Here is a 19,090-nt window from a genome sequence, read left to right as displayed (position 1 = left end):
ATGTATAAACGTGTGGCTGACAGGAAACGTATGAATGGTTCGGGCCTGGGAGTGGGTGATTCTGTGTGGCTGTCCACAAGAAACATTAAGTTGAAGGTACCTCCTTGGAAGTTGCCATTATTACTGCTATTATTAATCCTGTAGGTTACCGTCTTGAACTTCCTCAGGCCCTAAAAATTCATAATGTGCTTCAAAAATCTTTGTTGAAGAGATATGTTAAAACTTTGGAGTCGTCTTCCTTGCCACCCGCTCCTGTCATGGACGGGTGGACGGTAGTTTTGAATTTCAGATAGCCCAAATTAATTGACTCTCGAGTTCTTTGTAGATCTCTTCAGTATCTTGTTCAATGGACCAGAGGAGAGGATGTGGGTATTGGCATCTGACGTGAATGCCAGTCTTTTGGTCGTTCTCATGACAGGTGGCAGTAGATCGGTGAGACTGGCAACACGTGGTTTGATCTGACAGGTTTTCCTCATGGATCAATAGGCGTCTGTGTTGTTTCTGGTAATGGCCACACCCTTTGCCTCAGGTGTTGCTTATGTAGTGATTTGACCTTTCTTATTTTTTGTTGCTTCTCCCACAATGCTGTGAGGTTTATAGCTTGAGTTTCTGATGTGGATAGCTGGATATCAGCGGAGTTCCTGGTGCTTCCATTGCTTTTTTTAAGTTAGGTCTTTCCTTTCCCTTTTTGTATTTTGTTTGGGTTCTGTGTGTTGCATTTCCCTATTTTTTGTATTAGGCCTGAAGGAGACTCATGTTCGCCCTTCCTTTTGGAGGAACAGGTAGTCTCATCCATGCCATTAGTACCAGGGTCCTATAGGGCTAGATAGGACTCTAGGTATTCCTTCCTCTGGGGTCTGTTCATACTGGTAGTCAGTCAGGATTTGGGTTAGGGTTTTACTAGGAGGTGTCCATCTTCATTCCATAGTTCTCAGGCGTGATTCCCTGTTCCCCCTTCCCTCTTATGCTCGGTGTGGTGTTTCCCTCCCACACCGAAGTGTGACATCTACATTGCAATTCAGCCTATAACAAGGGACTAGCCAATTCCAAACATGAAAATACCTAAGTAAAAGTATGTGAGAACTATTCACTTTAAAATGTAAAGCATTATGGGTCTGTAGGAAACATATCAGTCATTTCTTACTTGATTGACAAATTATATCCAAGCATACACCATACAGCATTTCCCTAAGGCTACAACTCTACATGGAAGGGTGGAGTTTAGTTCTGGCTTGTCTCGTCCTCCTTATTCATGGGTGGTAAGAACCTTTTTTAAGCTCACCTTGTCCACAGGCCCTCACGAGAGAATCACGCCACCCTTATTTCTGATGCCAGATGAAGGTTCTTGGTATACAAATTAGAAGGAAGACAATTATCTCTCTAGTTCCACCTATAGGTAACTGTCCCCACTGTAGAGCCTTGACTATGGATATTACCAGAGACACCCATCTTTATTCTCATGGATGCCTCTGACTTATAACTTTAGTCATGTTTTCAGGCTCTTTAGTTGACTTATAGGGTAGCCAAATGTAGATGGATCTAGAGGGAGATTTTCTGGAGGAACTAATTTGCATACATTTGCCCAAGGAGCATTGCCTGTAAGTCTCCTTACACCAGCTGGATCTCTAAAAGGAGAACCAGTACCATCCCAGAGAATGGGCATGAACTGGCACCATGAACTAGCTCATCTTCTATGTACTTGCTTTCTACTTAGGTGGGGCATTAATTAAAAGATATAAGATGAATATAACATACTTTTCTTCTATTTGGAGATTGTGTTGGTATTGTATTGGAGTTTTTTTGGGGTTAGAGGAAAAGATACAAACGTTGACTTTTTGGAATCCATGAAATTTCATCAAATAATTTTAGCAAATAAATTGTTGCTTAACAACATTTCACAAGAACATGAGATGATGGTCAAAGACAGTTTGGGGGCAACATCTTTACCCAAGTAGATCCCAATGAAGTCAACTCTCTTGGCCTCAATGTGCCTGGCTCTGAATATTGTTCAGTGCTGAAGGTCTGTGAATTGCAGATCATACTACCGTGCTAATCACATTAGGCAGACTGCACTTGACTTGTCCTCATGGTTACGGGTCTCTGGCTGTTCAAATAATTCTTTAATTTAATTGTTCGAAGAAACAATGGAAGGGCAGCAGGATGCATGACTTGGAGCCCGAGATGCTTAATGAATTCATTGAGGAAAGACATTTGCTAATATAGTTCCTACTCTGTAATATAAATTAATAATTGGAGACTTTCCAGCATTTAGAAGGACAGCCAAAGAAGTACAAAAGTCCTATTATTCTATATGGGGTCAACTGGGTCAAACTGTGAGGTTAAGTATTGCTTCAAACTGTTTCAACCATTTAAGATTGTATATGGGGGTGCAGATCTAGGAGAGGAGCCATCCTGGTGCTGGCCATGGTGACGAAATTACTTATCCTGGACAGGGACAGATAAGATAATGGAGAACTTGGGCAAAATAATATGGTTGGGGGGGGGGGGGGGCAAACCTTATCCTTTGTAGAAGACATGAGTGGGCATGCCCATGGCCCTCTCCATGGGGACTTACAGAGACAATCAAGCTTATGTAGACTTCAAAAGAAATGTACATCCACCTATATACTTTTTGGCTTCATAGAATCACTGAATAGTTATCAGAGGATGTCCATTTTCCTGAGCGGTGGGGTCCCAGACTGCTCATAAAAACTGGTCTAGGAAGAGGCTTTGTGGTGGAAGTCCCTCAGATCCTTAGGTGGTAGAGGCACATTCCCCATAGTCGCTCTCTAATCTAGCCCTGCTTATTGGGAAAGGTAGAATTCTTTTTTACCAGCCCTACCAGTATGAACTTCTCAATTTGTAAAGAGATTGGAGCGAGCTGGCCTTTAATGAAGGGGATGGTTTCCAACTAGGCAGGATCATTGAAAGTATTTAGAGCACTGAGAAGAAAGGGATAAGGAGACTCAGAGGGCACTGGAAACCTTGATAATCAGCACTTTTCTATTCCTTGAACTACAGATAGTGCTCTTGGCAAAATTGAACTCCATTCCAAGTTAGGCTGTGGAGCCCAATGGCCACATCTTCAACCTGTGTAGCTGACCGATGCATCTCAGAATTGAAGACTGTGCAGAATATGGCCACTAGTAGAGACAACAGTGTAAAGTCCCCTCTACAGGAAACAAAGAATGGCAGTCAGTCTCAAAAAGAAGATATATGAATTTAAAAAAATAAGATTGACACTACCAAAATGTTAAGGCCTCCGTTTTGTTAAACAACAGTCAACTTAGTGATGTCACTAGAGGTCGCGGGGATCTGATGAAATCATTAGAGCAAAAATAAGTCCAAAATACTACATTTGTTAGATCAAATCTATCAACAGATACAATACTGAGATGTTAGGGTTGTGGTGTAGGCCTAGGATGAGGTGTAAGGCTATAGTTACAGTATAGGGTTAGGATAAAATACAAGGTTAAGGTTATTGTATGGGGGTTAGGATAATGTAAAGGGTTAAAATCTACAAAGAGTTAAGCATATATGTAATTAGGACTATGTATAGGGTTAGAGTTAAGATACAGTATGTTATTTGGGTTAGGCATATGAGAAAGGTATGGATTAAGCCAGGTATATGGCTAAAGTTAGATAGGTAGATAGTCAGGGTTAAGGTATATATTTAGGGTAAGGTTAGGGTTGAGGGTTAGAGTTAGGCTTGAGATGGAGTTTAGGTATAGGGTTAATAATTATTAAGATACTGCTTATAATTAAGATAAGGTTTATGGTTAGGGTTGTGTGTAGGGTTAGTAATACTCTTCAGGTAAAAGTCTAAAATTTGGTTAGAGTTAGGTTAGGATTACATATAGAATTTTAAAGCTAAACGTTTTGAAAGACAGTTAAATGTTATAAATTCAGATCGAACATCCAAATTATTCAGCTACGTAGTTGAGGTAATTTCTACATGGACAACTTGGAGGTCACAGTATGTTTATGAAATGAGAAGAATACTTCTGGAGCAATTTATCATCATAGAAATGGATTTCCATGGAGATCATCACAGCATCTAAGGGTTAAAAACCTCATATAATTTATCTGAGCAGCCTTAAAAACTTGGAATGCTCATCCAAGATGGAAGCTATGGACTGTGTTTGCAGTCGAAAAACCAAAGCAGAGTCCTGTTATCTTGTTCAAAATCAGATTATTGATGTTTTCAATTCTGGATGCTGGAGATCTTTCTACTTCATTCCCTGAACTTCATATTTTTCTGGGAGCCAACTCGGCATCTCCTGGAAATGGTTACTCAATGCTTAATATAGTATTAATACAGTATTTCCCGCCAACAAGTCAAGGACCAATCATGAGGGAAATATAAGGCTCCAATGAAAACAAGAAATGATTCTTATTAGACCTACTGAAGCAAGAAAGCATCTTTTTATGGAGAAGGGAAAAACGTGACCCCCCCCCCCCCCCACAATGATGAAGCCAAAGAATTTCGAAGAACATAGAGAAGACAAACCTTTCATAGGTGATGGTAATGCTTATCAGTATAGCTAACACCTCCAAAATTTTGATTTGTTTGATTGGAGTTAAGCTCTCCCATTGAGTTTTACAGAATATAACTATCAACTAGGTTACACTATTGGACAGATGTTGTTGAAAATAAATATATTTCTGTAGTTTTTCCATGTTTTTCTAGAATTGCACACAATTCTGTTTCTCCCTGAGCATCTCTTCCTATTCCTTTAGATTGCAGGAATCTATCTTTGGGTTAGTATAATTGTGTGTACAGCCCCACCTAACCTTCATGCTAATATCTATTATATAAATTCAAAAATTTCCAAAAATGTAATGTGAGGTTTTGAGTACAAATAAATGGAATTCGGTATGAATACAGAAGAGCTGTAATACTTATATTATGAGTGAAAATAAATTAGCCCTGGGATTCTTCATCTTGACTAGGGGCCAGAATATTAATTCATTTTGACATAAATCATGAAGTTGAGTCAAGATGGCTGAACGTTAGAGCTATGGGCAGTAAAAATTTGAATTTCATACCACATAGACTTGACCCAAAATGGCCACCTTGGTTTCATTTGTGGTTGACACTGATCTTTTGAAATGGTGGGACCTATGTATGACAGATGCTACAACTGGTCTATTCAACATTTTCTAAACAGCCACGTGAGCAGATCCCTCAACAATACTCAACATAGACATCATAACCACTTAGCAACTAAGCTTGTTCCCACCTGTTGGCATCAACCTGTCATGAAGAACAATGGAAAGCTCATGCATCAACAGTGTCTTTTGGATTTTTTATGGCCATATCTGCATTATGACCATGTTTGAAGATGGTCTGCTTCAACTTGGACAAATGTAAATAGTTGGAAATTGCATGTTTGGTGCCATTTTTAAAAATATTGGCACATAGTATTGGCGGACTGAGCTGTAGAAATATTAGGGGTTACATGGAACAATAGGAAATATGTTATGATTTTTATCTCTTTATTGAACCATCCAGTGCATAAACAAAGCTTTTCCAACATTTTAATCCCATCCCAGGACCTTGTTCTCGGCCAAGAGGAGAGAAAATATATTTGTGTTATAGCGTCCTACTCCTGGATGTAGCTGAGTGATGCCACCTGAGGTTTGCCAAATCACACAAATGTATCTTCTCTCCTCTTGGTCGTGAATAAGGTCCTGGGATGGGATTGAAACGTTGGTCAAGCTTCATGAGATAAAAATCATAACATATTTCTGAGTGCTGTGGTGTCTAATGCTATCTACTAGAGGAATTTCTCTACCCCTTGGTAGAATGCCAACCAGATACCTCTACACCTGGAACCATAACCTGGATTCTTCTTGGGCTAATTTTTCTTCTCACTTTGATACATGATCCCCCAACTCACAATCACCTATAGCCAATCAACATGAGGGGTCAGATGGTATGAAAATAAAGAACACTGTACATTTGTGTGAATACTCTAATTTCAGTAGGCAATTTGTAATAAAAGTCTATACTGTGGATGAATGGGGACTACACAGAACTTCGCCGCTTCATGAGTCCTCGAAACGTAGAGAGACTGTGCAGTCCTGTGGATACAGAGCTGATGGCTGAATGTTGGTTGTTACAGATACATCCATTGGATGGCGTACCCATGCATCGACCAGGGGAGTGGTGGTTCTGTTCTACACAAGTGTCCGAAGTGGACAGGTCTCGGGGGATGATCATAGGAATGGAATATTGTAGTTTTTCCCTACTTTTGTACCATAAACAAGAACACATGGACTGGAAGTGAAGAACTTCAGCATACACATTCCGAAAGCCACCTGTTGAAGAACTTGTGTCGGTGGTATGTAGGCTGGAGGGGCCATTTCTGGTCAGTAATGCCCGATGTTCAGCATCCCGTTTTTCGTCCTCGGCATTCATGGTCATGAATCGAAGAACTACCAAGTTAAGGAAAGCTCCTATGACGGTCAGTCCCATTAAAATGTACACAAAGCTGAAGGCAACATACTGGGGCTTGTTTTGGAGAGCAGCGTCTTTCTGGAGGGCAACATAGTCTCCAAATCCAATGGTGGTAAGGGTTATAAAGCAGTAATAGTAGGCATGGAAAAAGCTCCACTGCTCGTAGTAAGAGAAAGCTGCAGCTCCGATGCACAGGGTGCTAATGCAGGAGAAGAAGCCGATGATGACCATGTTGGCCATAGATACGTCAGGCCGTCTCAATCCAAGGCACTTCTTAATACGGTAGAGTAGATACCTGACTAAGGTGTTAATCCTCTCACCCAGGCTCTGGAACATGACCAAAGTTAGGGGGATTCCCAGGAGGGCGTAGAACATGCAGAAGACTTTACCTCCATCTGTGCTGGGAGCAGCATGTCCATAACCTACAGAACACAAAAACATCACATTAGAGATCGGAGCAATCAAAACTATAATGTCAGCAAATACTCAGTGATGGCCCCTTTATGACTGGAGGCTGAGCAACTGGTCTGCTCTATATCTGGACTGGATAATTGCAACTATCTATCTATCTATCTATCTTAAGTAAAAGAAGGCAGCACTCCAACAGTTCAGTGAAAAAAAGTGGATGGTTTATTAACCCATCTAGCAGCAACGTTTCAGCTCTACTCAATGGAGCCTTTGTCAAGCTGTAGTGACATGTGCAAAGTGTAATACACAGTGGCGGATTATAATAGGGTCGTTCGGGTCGGTAGCCCCGGGCCCGGCATCCCTGGGGGGCCCAACGCAGACCTGAACGCCCACATACTGCGGCGGGGCAAGGTAACGAATAGTTCCCTGCCCCGCCGCCGATCACCACCATCGGCTTCAGGCCTAGTAGGTCTGAGGCCTATGCGGTAGTGAAATCCCGGCGCAGGCGTGCGTGATGACGTCATGGCGTGCATGTGCCGGGAGGGACGCAGGACAATGAAGAATGCGCGCCTGCCTCACCATGTCGGACACAGGTAAGTATTAGCTTTTAATTTTTTGTTTTTGTTTCTGTGTGTGCCAACTTTGGGGGGGGGGGGGGGCGCAGAGGAGGACATGGGGCTGTGTGGTAGCAAATCAGTTCGGGGGGCAGATTATTACTTGGGGGCAAATTACTTAATGGGGTGCAGTGTAGGGGCAAATCACTTCAGGGGGTGCAGTGTGGGGGCAAATTCTTCATGGTGGGCAGTGTGGGGCCAAATTACTTCAGGGGGTGCAGTGTGGGGGCAAATTACTTCAGGGGGTGCAGTTTGGGGGCAAATTCTTCATGGGGCAGTGTGGGGACAAATTTCTTCAGGGGGTGCAGTGTGGGGGCAAATTACTTCATGGGGGCAGTGTGGGGGCAAATTATTTCATGGGAGTGCAGTGTGGGGGCAAATTACTTCATGGGGGCAGTGTGGGGGCAAATTATTTCATGGGAGTGCAGTGTGGGGGCAAATTACTTCATGGGGGCAAATTATTTCATAGGAGTGCAGTGTGGGGGCAAATTATTTCATGGGGCAGTGTGGGGACAAATTACTTCATGGGGCAGTATGGGGGAAATTAATGCATGGGGCAGTGTGGGGGAAATCAATACATGGGGCAGTGTGGGGGAAATTAATACATGGGGCAGTGTGGGGGAAATTAATACATAGGGGCAGTGTGGGGGCGTTTCTATTAGGGGACATTATTTTTGGGGACACTATACAGGCATTATTACCTGGAGCACAATATAGGGTGTTATTATTACTGGGGGCACTCTAGGGGACATTATACCTGCTGTAGACACTATAGGAACCTTTGGGGTAATTTAGCAAACTGGTGTAAAGTAGAACTGGCTTAGTTGCCCATAGTAACCAATTAGATTCCACCTTCCATTTTTCACAGCTTCTTTGGAAAATGAAAGGTGGAATCTGATTGGTTGCTGTGGGCAGCTAAGCCAGTACTTTACACCAGTTTGATAAATTACCCCAATTATGAGAAATCTAACGTATCTGTGTAACAAACTCTGCAGAGACGAGATGCGGCTGAAAGAATTAGTCATGGAGGTCTGGGTCAAACGGAGGAGAAGAGGAAAGAGAAGATCTACATGACAGGAGATGTCACTGGAAGTAAGAGGTATGTGGTGCTGTATTCTCCTATATGTAGAGTGGGCTAAGATTTTAAATTGTAGATGTCACCTGCAGTCCTATGTAACAGCCCAGATAACAGTGATAACTTTCTGTGTGCAGATAATGAAGTAGATAGTAGTTCACTGTGTTATGTGGGGTGTTACATAGGACTGCAGAGAGTTAGGAGATGGTGGGGGTATGATTCCTGGCACCCCCGCCAATCAGCTGTTTGAGGAGACCGCGATGTTCCAGTGAGCGCCGCAGCCTCTTTGCTCCGTACCAAGCACAGCGCTGTCCATGTGTTAGTGGCTGTGCTTGGTATTACAGCTCAGACCCAATCACTCAGATGGGACAGAGCTGCACCTAGGCCACGTGAACGATGAATGTGATATCATATGGCCGAGGAAGAGACTGTGACGCTCACGAAGCACCGCAGCCTCTTCATACAGAAATAAATTAAACTAAAATGGAGGGAGGGCCCGTGTGGGGTAGACAGCCCCGGGCCTCGCATGCACTTAATCCGCCCCTGGTAATACACATATAGTGAACTCAATAAAAAAATGTGATTACATGATTGATCCAAAATTCATGATTATGCAAAAAATCTCCCAATATAAAAGTGTACAATCTCATCTTATCCGCGACATAATTCATCATCTTCATTCCGTGATTTGTAAAAGTGTCTATAATAAAGATATCCACATAAAATCCAGATTGTGTCCGCGATTGGTGAAGGGACGTGATTGCGATACAAAAAGAAAATCAGGTGTACATGATGTGTTCAAGAAAAACTAATAGAAAACCGTTGAGCAGTCCCACACGGTGCCGGTGATACGCAGGTCTGCGCAAGCGTCGCAAGTCCGTCCTCTGGCGAGAGACGGGATATGCATTATAGGCATAGGACACCACAACGAAGATGGCCACGGCTTCGGAGAAGCCCAGAGCGCATGCACCTGCCCAAAACGTGCAGGTACGCCCCCTGGGAGAACCTATAGCCGTGAATACATTATATATAAAGGCCCAGTGGGAGGAAATAAGGTCTACTTATGGGCCGCCATGGTCACCTGTATCCCAGGTTCAGGAAGGAATCGCCATCCACATAGATATGCCAGCGGCGATGCCATCATCACCATGACAACCATAGGCGGCCTCAAGGGAAACGGTCTATATAACCACCAGGGGGTAGAGCGTCCTCTCAGGGATCTTCCCAACAGGAGGGCACAACACCCAATTATGTGGTTTTTCCAGGACTTGGATCTGGGACCAGATTCCATCTCCTAATTGGGTGTTGTGCCCTCCCATTGGGGAGATCCCTGAGAGGACACTCTACCCCCTGGTGGTAATATAGACCGTTTCCCTTGAGGCCACCTATGGTTGTCATGGTGATGATGGCGTCGCCGCTGGCCTATCTATGTGGACATCTCTGGCAGGGATGATAATGACCCCTCAGAACAGGAAAGGTGTCATCATCTCTGGTGACATCTCGCAGCGTCCTGACATTATCTATTATCTCCCTCAGAATAACTGAACTGACAACCGAGAAAGCAGGGAAGGTGACAAGTCCCATACAATGTTCTCTACCGCCGCGGCTGGGAAAGCTGGGTTGGCTCCCCCCCCCCCATATAATCTACAGAATTGTTTAACATAATAACTACCACCATATGTTGGTAAAATAAGACCGCCATACAGATGTGTAACTCCCAGTGCTATACAGGAGGCTGTCAATGCCACACACTGCACCATACAATGTTCAAATAATATCACTACTAGCGGCAATATTCGAATTTGCCATATTTTGTGAATGTTTGGGTGAATATTCATCATTCGAGAATTCGCCATTATTTTCTTGATTGCGAAAATCGGCAATGTAATATTTGCGTAATGCGAGCACAATACGGGCGTGGGTCATTGTTGCTACATTTTCCAAGCTGCTAGAAGTTTCCTGAGACTGGAGAAAATGGTCGGCGTGGCAGAACATTACAATAGCTTTATATGCAGATAGAGTGCTCCAATATATTCACGATTGCGCAAATCGCTAATTAATGACGCGCATATTCTTGCGCAATACGTGCAACTTCACATTGAAGTGGCGATATTCGGGATTAAAATTCGCAATTCGAATATTCGAGCCCAACACTACACTACACAATGCTGAAATAATACAGTGATCAAAATGTATAGTAATACAGTGCTGAAATAATACTGCCATACAGTGATTAAATAATACCGTAATAGAGTCCTTAAAACATACAAGCTCAGATACTGTCATACAGTCCTTAAATCGTAGAATCATACTGCGCTCAAATAATGCTGTCATACAGTAATCAAATAATATCCTAATAATCACACAAATCACGGAATCTGACAGTTCTAAAATATTACTGTCATATAGTGATTGAATAATACTGTAACACTGCTCTCAAATTATACCGTCATACAGTGCTCAAATTATACCATTTACCATTATATGGTGCTGAAATAATGATATCCTACAGTAAGCAAATAGTGCTGCCATAAAATCATCACGTAATATTGTTGTAGTTTCATCATTACCGCTCAATAAAGCCATTATACAGTGATCAAATAATACTGTCATCCAGGGATCAAATAGTAAAGTCACAAATTGAATAGTGCCCTGTGACACAGTGAGGGGTTGTGTCTGGCAAGACAGGTATTTTCCTCCCAGCATGTGCAACTGGGCTGGTTTACAGCCAGATGAGGTCAAATACCGGACTGGAGTTTAAGTGCCAGCCCGGGTTTTTGCAGCACCTGGCTGTCCTTAAATAGGCAGCTGGGCTCAGCAGAGATGCAAGTAATACCACCATCCAGTAATCTGATACTCATGAGCCTCCGTTCCAGGCTGTTTGTGACAGCCCTTTAGCTGCTGTGGCTAATTTGCCACGTGAGGCCACGGCGCTTGCAGACCCCATAATGTTTTACCGACAGCTGAAAACAATATCCCCCCCCCCTCCTTATAAGAGGCACCGCCCCCCATCCACCCAACACTGCAGCATTACCTACAACTCCAGTCAGTATAAATAGTGCTGAATAAGCCTTAGAAAGTCCTGAGACAGAATTCTAGGGGAACTCTCACCTCTCCTGACATCTCTGTTTTACTGAGTAGCTGCATTCCACATTTTCATATGAATCTATATTGTTTCATTCCTCTATTATTCCTACTAATAGGTTCTGAGTAAAGGTCCATGTGGGCGTTACCAGTTGGGAGTGCGTCTCTGCACAGTGTAATTAAGGCAGCACTGATTGGATAGTGTCAGACTGTGCAAGGACACACCCCCTACTGGTAACTCCCTGGCGGGCTTTTACTCGGAAACTACTAGCAGGAATAAAAGAGGCATGGCACAACATAGATTTATACGGAAAATGGTCCAAAATTCTTAATATATGGGGAATGCAAGTACATTATCTGTACTCAGAGTTATCACTGTGTTATCTGTGGGGTTACATAGGACTGCAGGTGACATCTACTACACTATCTGTACTCAGAGAATTATCACTGTGTTATCTGTGGGGTTACATAGGACTGCAGGTGACATCTACTACATTATCTGTACTCAGAGAATTATCACTGTGTTATCTGTGGTGTTACATAGGACTGCAGGTGACATCTACTACAGTATCTGTATTCAGAAAATTATTACTGTGTTATCTGTGGTGTTACATAGGACTGCAGATGACATCTACTACACTATCTGTACTCAGAGAGTTATCACTGTGTTATCTGTGGTGTTACATAGGACTGCAGATGACATCTACTACACTATCTGTACTCAGAGAGTTATCACTGTGTTATCTGTGGTGTTACATAGGACTGCAGGTGACATCTACTACACTATCTGTACTCAGAGAGTTATCACTGTGTTATCTGTGGTGTTACATAGGACTGCAGGTGACATCTACTACACTATCTGTACTCAGAGAGTTATCACTGTGTTATCTGTGGTGTTACATAGGACTGCAGGTGACATCTACTACACTATCTGTACTCAGAGAGTTATCACTGTGTTATCTGTGGTGTTACATAGGACTGCAGGTGACATCTACTACATTATCTGTATTCAGAGACTTATCACTGTGTTATCTATGGGGTTACATAGGACTGCAGGTGACATCTACTACATTATCTGTATTCAGAGTTATCACTGTGTTATCTGTGGTGTTACATAGGACTGCAGGTGACATCTACTACATTATCTGTACTCAGAGAGTTATCACTGTGTTATCTGTGGTGTTACATGGGACTGCAGGTGACATGTACTACATTATCTGTACTCAGAGAGTTAACACTGTGTTATCTGTGGTGTTACATAGGACTGCAGGTGACATCTACTACACTATCTGTACTCAGAGACTTATCACTGTGTTATCTATGGGGTTACATAGGACTGCAGGTGACATCTACTACATTATCTGTATTCAGAGTTATCACTGTGTTATCTGTGGTGTTACATAGGACTGCAGGTGACATCTACTACATTATCTGTACTCAGAGAGTTAACACTGTGTTATCTGTGGTGTTACATAGGACTGCAGGTGACATCTACTACATTATCTGTACTCAGAGAATTATCACTGTGTTATCTGTGGGGTTACATAGGACTGCAGGTGACATCTACTACAGTATCTGTATTCAGAAAATTATTAATGTGTTATCTGTGGTGTTACATAGGACTGCAGGTGACATCTACTACACTATCTGTACTCAGAGAGTTATCACTGTGTTATCTGTGGTGTTACATAGGACTGCAGGTGACATCTACTACACTATCTGTACTCAGAGTTATCACTGTGTTATCTGTGGTGTTACATAGGACTGCAGGTGACATCTACTACACTATCTGTACTCAGAGAGTTATCACTGTGTTATCTGTGGTGTTACATAGGACTGCAGGTGACATCTACTACACTATCTGCATTCAGAGTTATCACTGTGTTATCTGTGGTGTTACATAGGACTGCAGGTGACATCTACTACACTATCTGTACTCAGAGACTTATCACTGTGTTATCTGTGGGGTTACATAGGACTGCAGGTGACATCTACTACATTATCTGTACTCAGAGAGTTATCACTGTGTTATCTGTGGTGTTACATGGGACTGCAGGTGACATGTACTACATTATCTGTACTCAGAGAGTTAACACTGTGTTATCTGTGGTGTTACATAGGACTGCAGGTGACATCTACTACATTATCTGTACTCATAGAATTATCACTGTGTTATCTGTGGGGTTACATAGGACTGCAGGTGACATCTACTACATTATCTGTACTCAGAGAATTATCACTGTGTTATCTGTGGGGTTACATAGGACTGCAGGTGACATCTACTACAGTATCTGTATTCAGAAAATTATTACTGTGTTATCTGTGGTGTTACATAGGACTGCAGGTGACATCTACTACACTATCTGTACTCAGAGTTATCACTGTGTTATCTGTGGTGTTACATAGGACTGCAGGTGACATCTACTACACTATCTGTACTCAGAGAATTATCACTGTGTTATCTGTGGTGTTACATAGGACTGCAGGTGACATCTACTACAGTATCTGTATTCAGAAAATTATTACTGTGTTATCTGTGGTGTTACATAGGACTGCAGGTGACATCTACTACATTATCTGTACTCAGAGAGTTATCACTGTGTTATCTGTGGTGTTACATGGGACTGCAGGTGACATCTACTACATTATCTGTACTCATAGAATTATCACTGTGTTATCTGTGGGGTTACATAGGACTGCAGGTGACATCTACTACAGTATCTGTATTCAGAAAATTATTACTGTGTTATCTGTGGTGTTACATAGGACTGCAGGTGACATCTACTACATTATCTGTACTCAGAGAGTTATCACTGTGTTATCTGTGGTGTTACATGGGACTGCAGGTGACATGTACTACATTATCTGTACTCAGAGAGTTGACACTGTGTTATCTGTGGTGTTACATAGGACTGCAGGTGACATCTACTACATTATCTGTACTCAGAGAATTATCACTGTGTTATCTGTGGGGTTACATAGGACTGCAGGTGACATCTACTACATTATCTGTACTCAGAGAATTATCACTGTGTTATCTGTGGGGTTACATAGGACTGCAGGTGACATCTACTACAGTATCTGTATTCAGAAAATTATTACTGTGTTATCTGTGGTGTTACATAGGACTGCAGGTGACATCTACTACACTATCTGTACTCAGAGAGTTATCACTGTGTTATCTGTGGTGTTACATAGGACTGCAGGTGACATCTACTACACTATCTGTACTCAGAGAGTTATCACTGTGTTATCTGTGGTGTTACATGGGACTGCAGGTGACATGTACTACATTATCTGTACTCAGAGAGTTAACACTGTGTTATCTGTGGTGTTACATAGGACTGCAGGTGACATCTACTACACTATCTGTACTCAGAGAATTATCACTGTGTTATCTGTGGGGTTACATAGGACTGCAGGGGTGACATCTACTACATTATCTGTACTCAGAGAATTATCACTGTGTTATCTGTGGGGTTACATAGGACTGCAGGTGACATTTACTACAGTATCTGTATTCAGAAAATTATTACTGTAATATCTGTGGTGTTACATAGGACTGCAGGTGACATCTACTACACTATCTGTACTCAGAGAATTATCACTGTGTTATCTGTGGGGTTACATAGGACTGCAGGTGACATCTACTACATTATCTGTACTCAGAGAGTTATCACTGTGTTATCTGTGGTGTTACATAGGACTGCAGGTGACATCTACTACACTATCTGTACTCAGAGACTTATCACTGTGTTATCTGTGGGGTTACATAGGACTGCAGGTGACATCTACTACATTATCTGTATTCAGAGTTATCACTGTGTTATCTGTGGTGTTACATAGGACTGCAGGTGACATCTACTACATTATCTGTACTCTGAGAGTTAACACTGTGTTATCTGTGGTGTTACATAGGACTGCAGGTGACATCTACTACATTATCTGTACTCAGAGTTATTACTGTGTTATCTGTGGTGTTACATAGGACTGCAGGAGGCATCTACTACATTATCTGTACTCAGAGAGCTATCCCTGTGTTATCTGTGGTGTTACATAGGACTGCAGGTGACATCTACTACATTATCTGTACTCAGAGAGTTATCTGTGGTGTTACATAGGACTGCAGGTGACATCTACTACATTATCTGTACTCAGAGAGTTAACACTGTGTTATCTGTGGTGTTACATAGGACTGCAGGTGACATCTACTACATTATCTGTACTCAGATATCCCTGAGTTATCTGTGGTGTTACATAGGACTGCAGGTAACATCTACTACATTATCTGTACTCTCTCATTATTAGTAATTAAAATCGAAGCATAGCGTTAGCTGACAATTACGTCTCTGCTACATCTGTTTTCCCAGACGTCCTGCTCTGGAGGACTCGCACCTCCGCTCTGCTCCGCAGTCTTAATAGTTTGGATTGTGTCATGGAAAATTGCAGAAGCCGGAGCACAGAGTTCAGAAGAGCTGGCGCTGTGCTCGCCGCTGGCCGCCCTCCAATCCCTCCTCGTCCTTCTTGCTCGCACTGAATCCTCGCGTCTTCTCCTCCTTGTTTTCTTCTCATTGTCCTGGCTGCATCTACAGAAAGCTTTCTGTAAGAAGTGATAGTGCTGGGATTTTGCGCGCCGTCTGCCTGTCTGCGCGCTGTGAGGTGGTCTGTGCTCTGACATTTCCCAAAAGATGATACTTTAGCAGTCCGTACAGCGTGTAGCAGACACGAGTTTGTCACTGAACACAATTTATGACGTTTTATCCTATTATTTCGGTGGTTTTACATAGGACTGCATGCAAACTGACTGAGTAATGCAGGTCCTCGCTGAAGCATAACTTAGAGCCCCAGGGGCCCAATGCAGAATCTGTACCAGGGCCCCCACCTTCCATGTAGCAGAGGGGATTTTGGGTCCCCCTCTGCACCATGACCTGGCTTTTGCTGCTATCTCTGCACCCCCTATAGCTATACCCATGGGTCCGACAAATGACAGACTCAGCTCTGCTACGTTTTCCTGGATTTCAATAAAAATATGACATAATGTGAGCGAGGAACAGCGCGGGGCGTCTGCGCCCAGTAGATCACGTCCCTGGTCGGGGTGGATGATGGGGGAAGGATGGAACGTTCACACTTTTTGTAATAGACTTTTTGTGTTTCAGTTCTCTGCCATCTTTAAGACCTCTTCTTGCAATCATTGAATGGAAACCTCAGCAGCAGTAAACTCTTACAGATGTAGCAGAGTCATAATGCATTAACCGGATGGGATAACTCAGCAAGTGTGTGTGCTAACCCACATGCTGGGGGTTGTAGTCCCAGGTGTAGTAGTCTGCCCAATCATCTTATAATAGACGGGGAGCTGTAATAGATCTCCGCATCTGCACCGCCATTATCTGGAGATTATATTACTGAATGAGAACACGATTATCCCCGTCCGTAATGTCCCTCAGTGTCATCGTCCCCTGTGGCCGCTATTTACAGCCCGGTATGTGCGCAGACACTACATCTCCGGGACGTATTTATAGCTCTGCTATATTTCAGGACATCAGTAATAAAGTAAGGCAGAGGCCTCCGGTATTCGGCAGAACTCCGCAGCCTTCGTAAATCCTCCCCGGTGAGGGCTTCTTCTCCAGACGTGATCCGAACTTCTCTTCTGCTCTGTCGCTGGGGCAGATATAGACCTTCATTATAGATTCTGACCTTTATAACACCGCCATGTCGTGCCGAATGTACTCACTGCAAACCCATAGTCAAAATTCTGACAGATAAAGAAGTAATTGTGTTAAATAAATACATAGCAGTGCCACACAGTGCTGACATAATACAGCCATATAGTGCTCACATAGTACAACCATATAGTACTGACATAGTACAACCGTATAGTGCTCACATAGTACAACCATATAGTACTGACATATTACAGCCATATAGTGCTCACATAGTACAACCATATAGTGCTCACATAGTACAACCATATAGTGCTCACATAGTACAACCATATAGTACTGACATAATACAACCATATAGTGCTCACATAGTACAACCATATAGTACTGACATATTACAGCCATATAGTGCTGACATAATACAACCATATAGTGCTCACATAATGCAACCATATAGAGCTGACATAGTACAACCATATAGTGCTCACATAATGCAACCATATAGTGCTCACATATTACAGCCATATAGTGCTCACATATTACAGCCATATAGTGCTCACATATTACAGCCATATAGTGCTCACATATTACAACTATATAGTGCTCACATAATACAACCATATAGTACTGACATATTACAGCCATATAGTGCTGACATAATACAACCATATAGTGCTCACATAGTACAACCGTATAGTGCTCACATAGTACAACCATATAGTACTGACATATTACAGCCATATAGTGCTCACATAGTACAACCATATAGTGCTCACATAGTACAACCATATAGTACTGACATAATACAACCATATAGTGCTCACATAGTACAACCATATAGTACTGACATATTACAGCCATATAGTGCTGACATAATACAACCATATAGAGCTGACATAATACAACCATATAGTGCTTACATAATGCAACCATATAGTGCTCACATATTACAGCCATATAGTGCTGACATAATACAACCATATAGTACTGACATATTACAGCCATATAGAGCTGACATAATACAACCATATAGTGCTTACATAATGCAACCATATAGTGCTCACATATTACAGCCATATAGTGCTGACATATTACAACCATATAGTACTGACATATTACAGCCATATAGAGCTGACATAATACAACCATATAGTGCTCACATAATGCAACCATATAGTGCTCACATATTACAGCCATATAGTGCTCACATATTACAGCCATATAGTGCTGACATATTACAACTATATAGAGCTGACATAATACAAACATATAGTGCTGACATAATACAACCATATAGTGCTGACATAATACAACCATATAGTGCTGACATAATACAACCATATAGTGCTGACATAATACAACCATATAGTGCTGACATATTACAGCCATATAGTGCTGACATATTACAGCCATATAGTGCTGACATATTACAGCCATATAGTGCTCACATAATGCAACCATATAGTGCTCACATATTACAGCCATATAGTGCTGACATATTACAGCCATATAGAGCTCACATATTACAGCCATATAGTGCTGACATATTACAGCCATATAGAGCTCACATATTACAGCCATATAGTGCTGACATATTACAGCCATATAGTGCTGACATAATACAACCATATAGTACTGACATATTACAGCCATATAGAGCTGACATAATACAACCATATAGTGCTCACATAATGCAACCATATAGTGCTCACATATTACAGCCATATAGTGCTGACATATTACAACCATATAGTACTGACATATTACAGCCATATAGAGCTGACAT

General features: G+C 42.2%; 1 protein-coding gene across 1 annotated transcript in view; it reads right to left on the bottom strand.

The window, feature by feature from the left end:
* Positions 1-5,761: 5,761 nt before the first annotated feature.
* KCNK3 (potassium two pore domain channel subfamily K member 3) overlaps positions 5,762-19,090 on the bottom strand; it is a 68,788-nt gene continuing 55,459 nt past the window's right edge. The window contains exon 2 of the mRNA XM_044291951.1: positions 5,762-6,885. Within this exon, the coding sequence (XP_044147886.1) occupies positions 6,032-6,885 (854 nt within the window). The 3' untranslated portion in view covers positions 5,762-6,031. The remainder of the gene's footprint in view (positions 6,886-19,090) is intronic.

The sequence above is a fragment of the Bufo gargarizans genome, chromosome 4, assembly GCF_014858855.1.
Source record: "Bufo gargarizans isolate SCDJY-AF-19 chromosome 4, ASM1485885v1, whole genome shotgun sequence".
NCBI lineage: Eukaryota > Metazoa > Chordata > Amphibia > Anura > Bufonidae > Bufo > Bufo gargarizans.
This window is presented reverse-complemented; position numbering and strand designations above follow the sequence as displayed.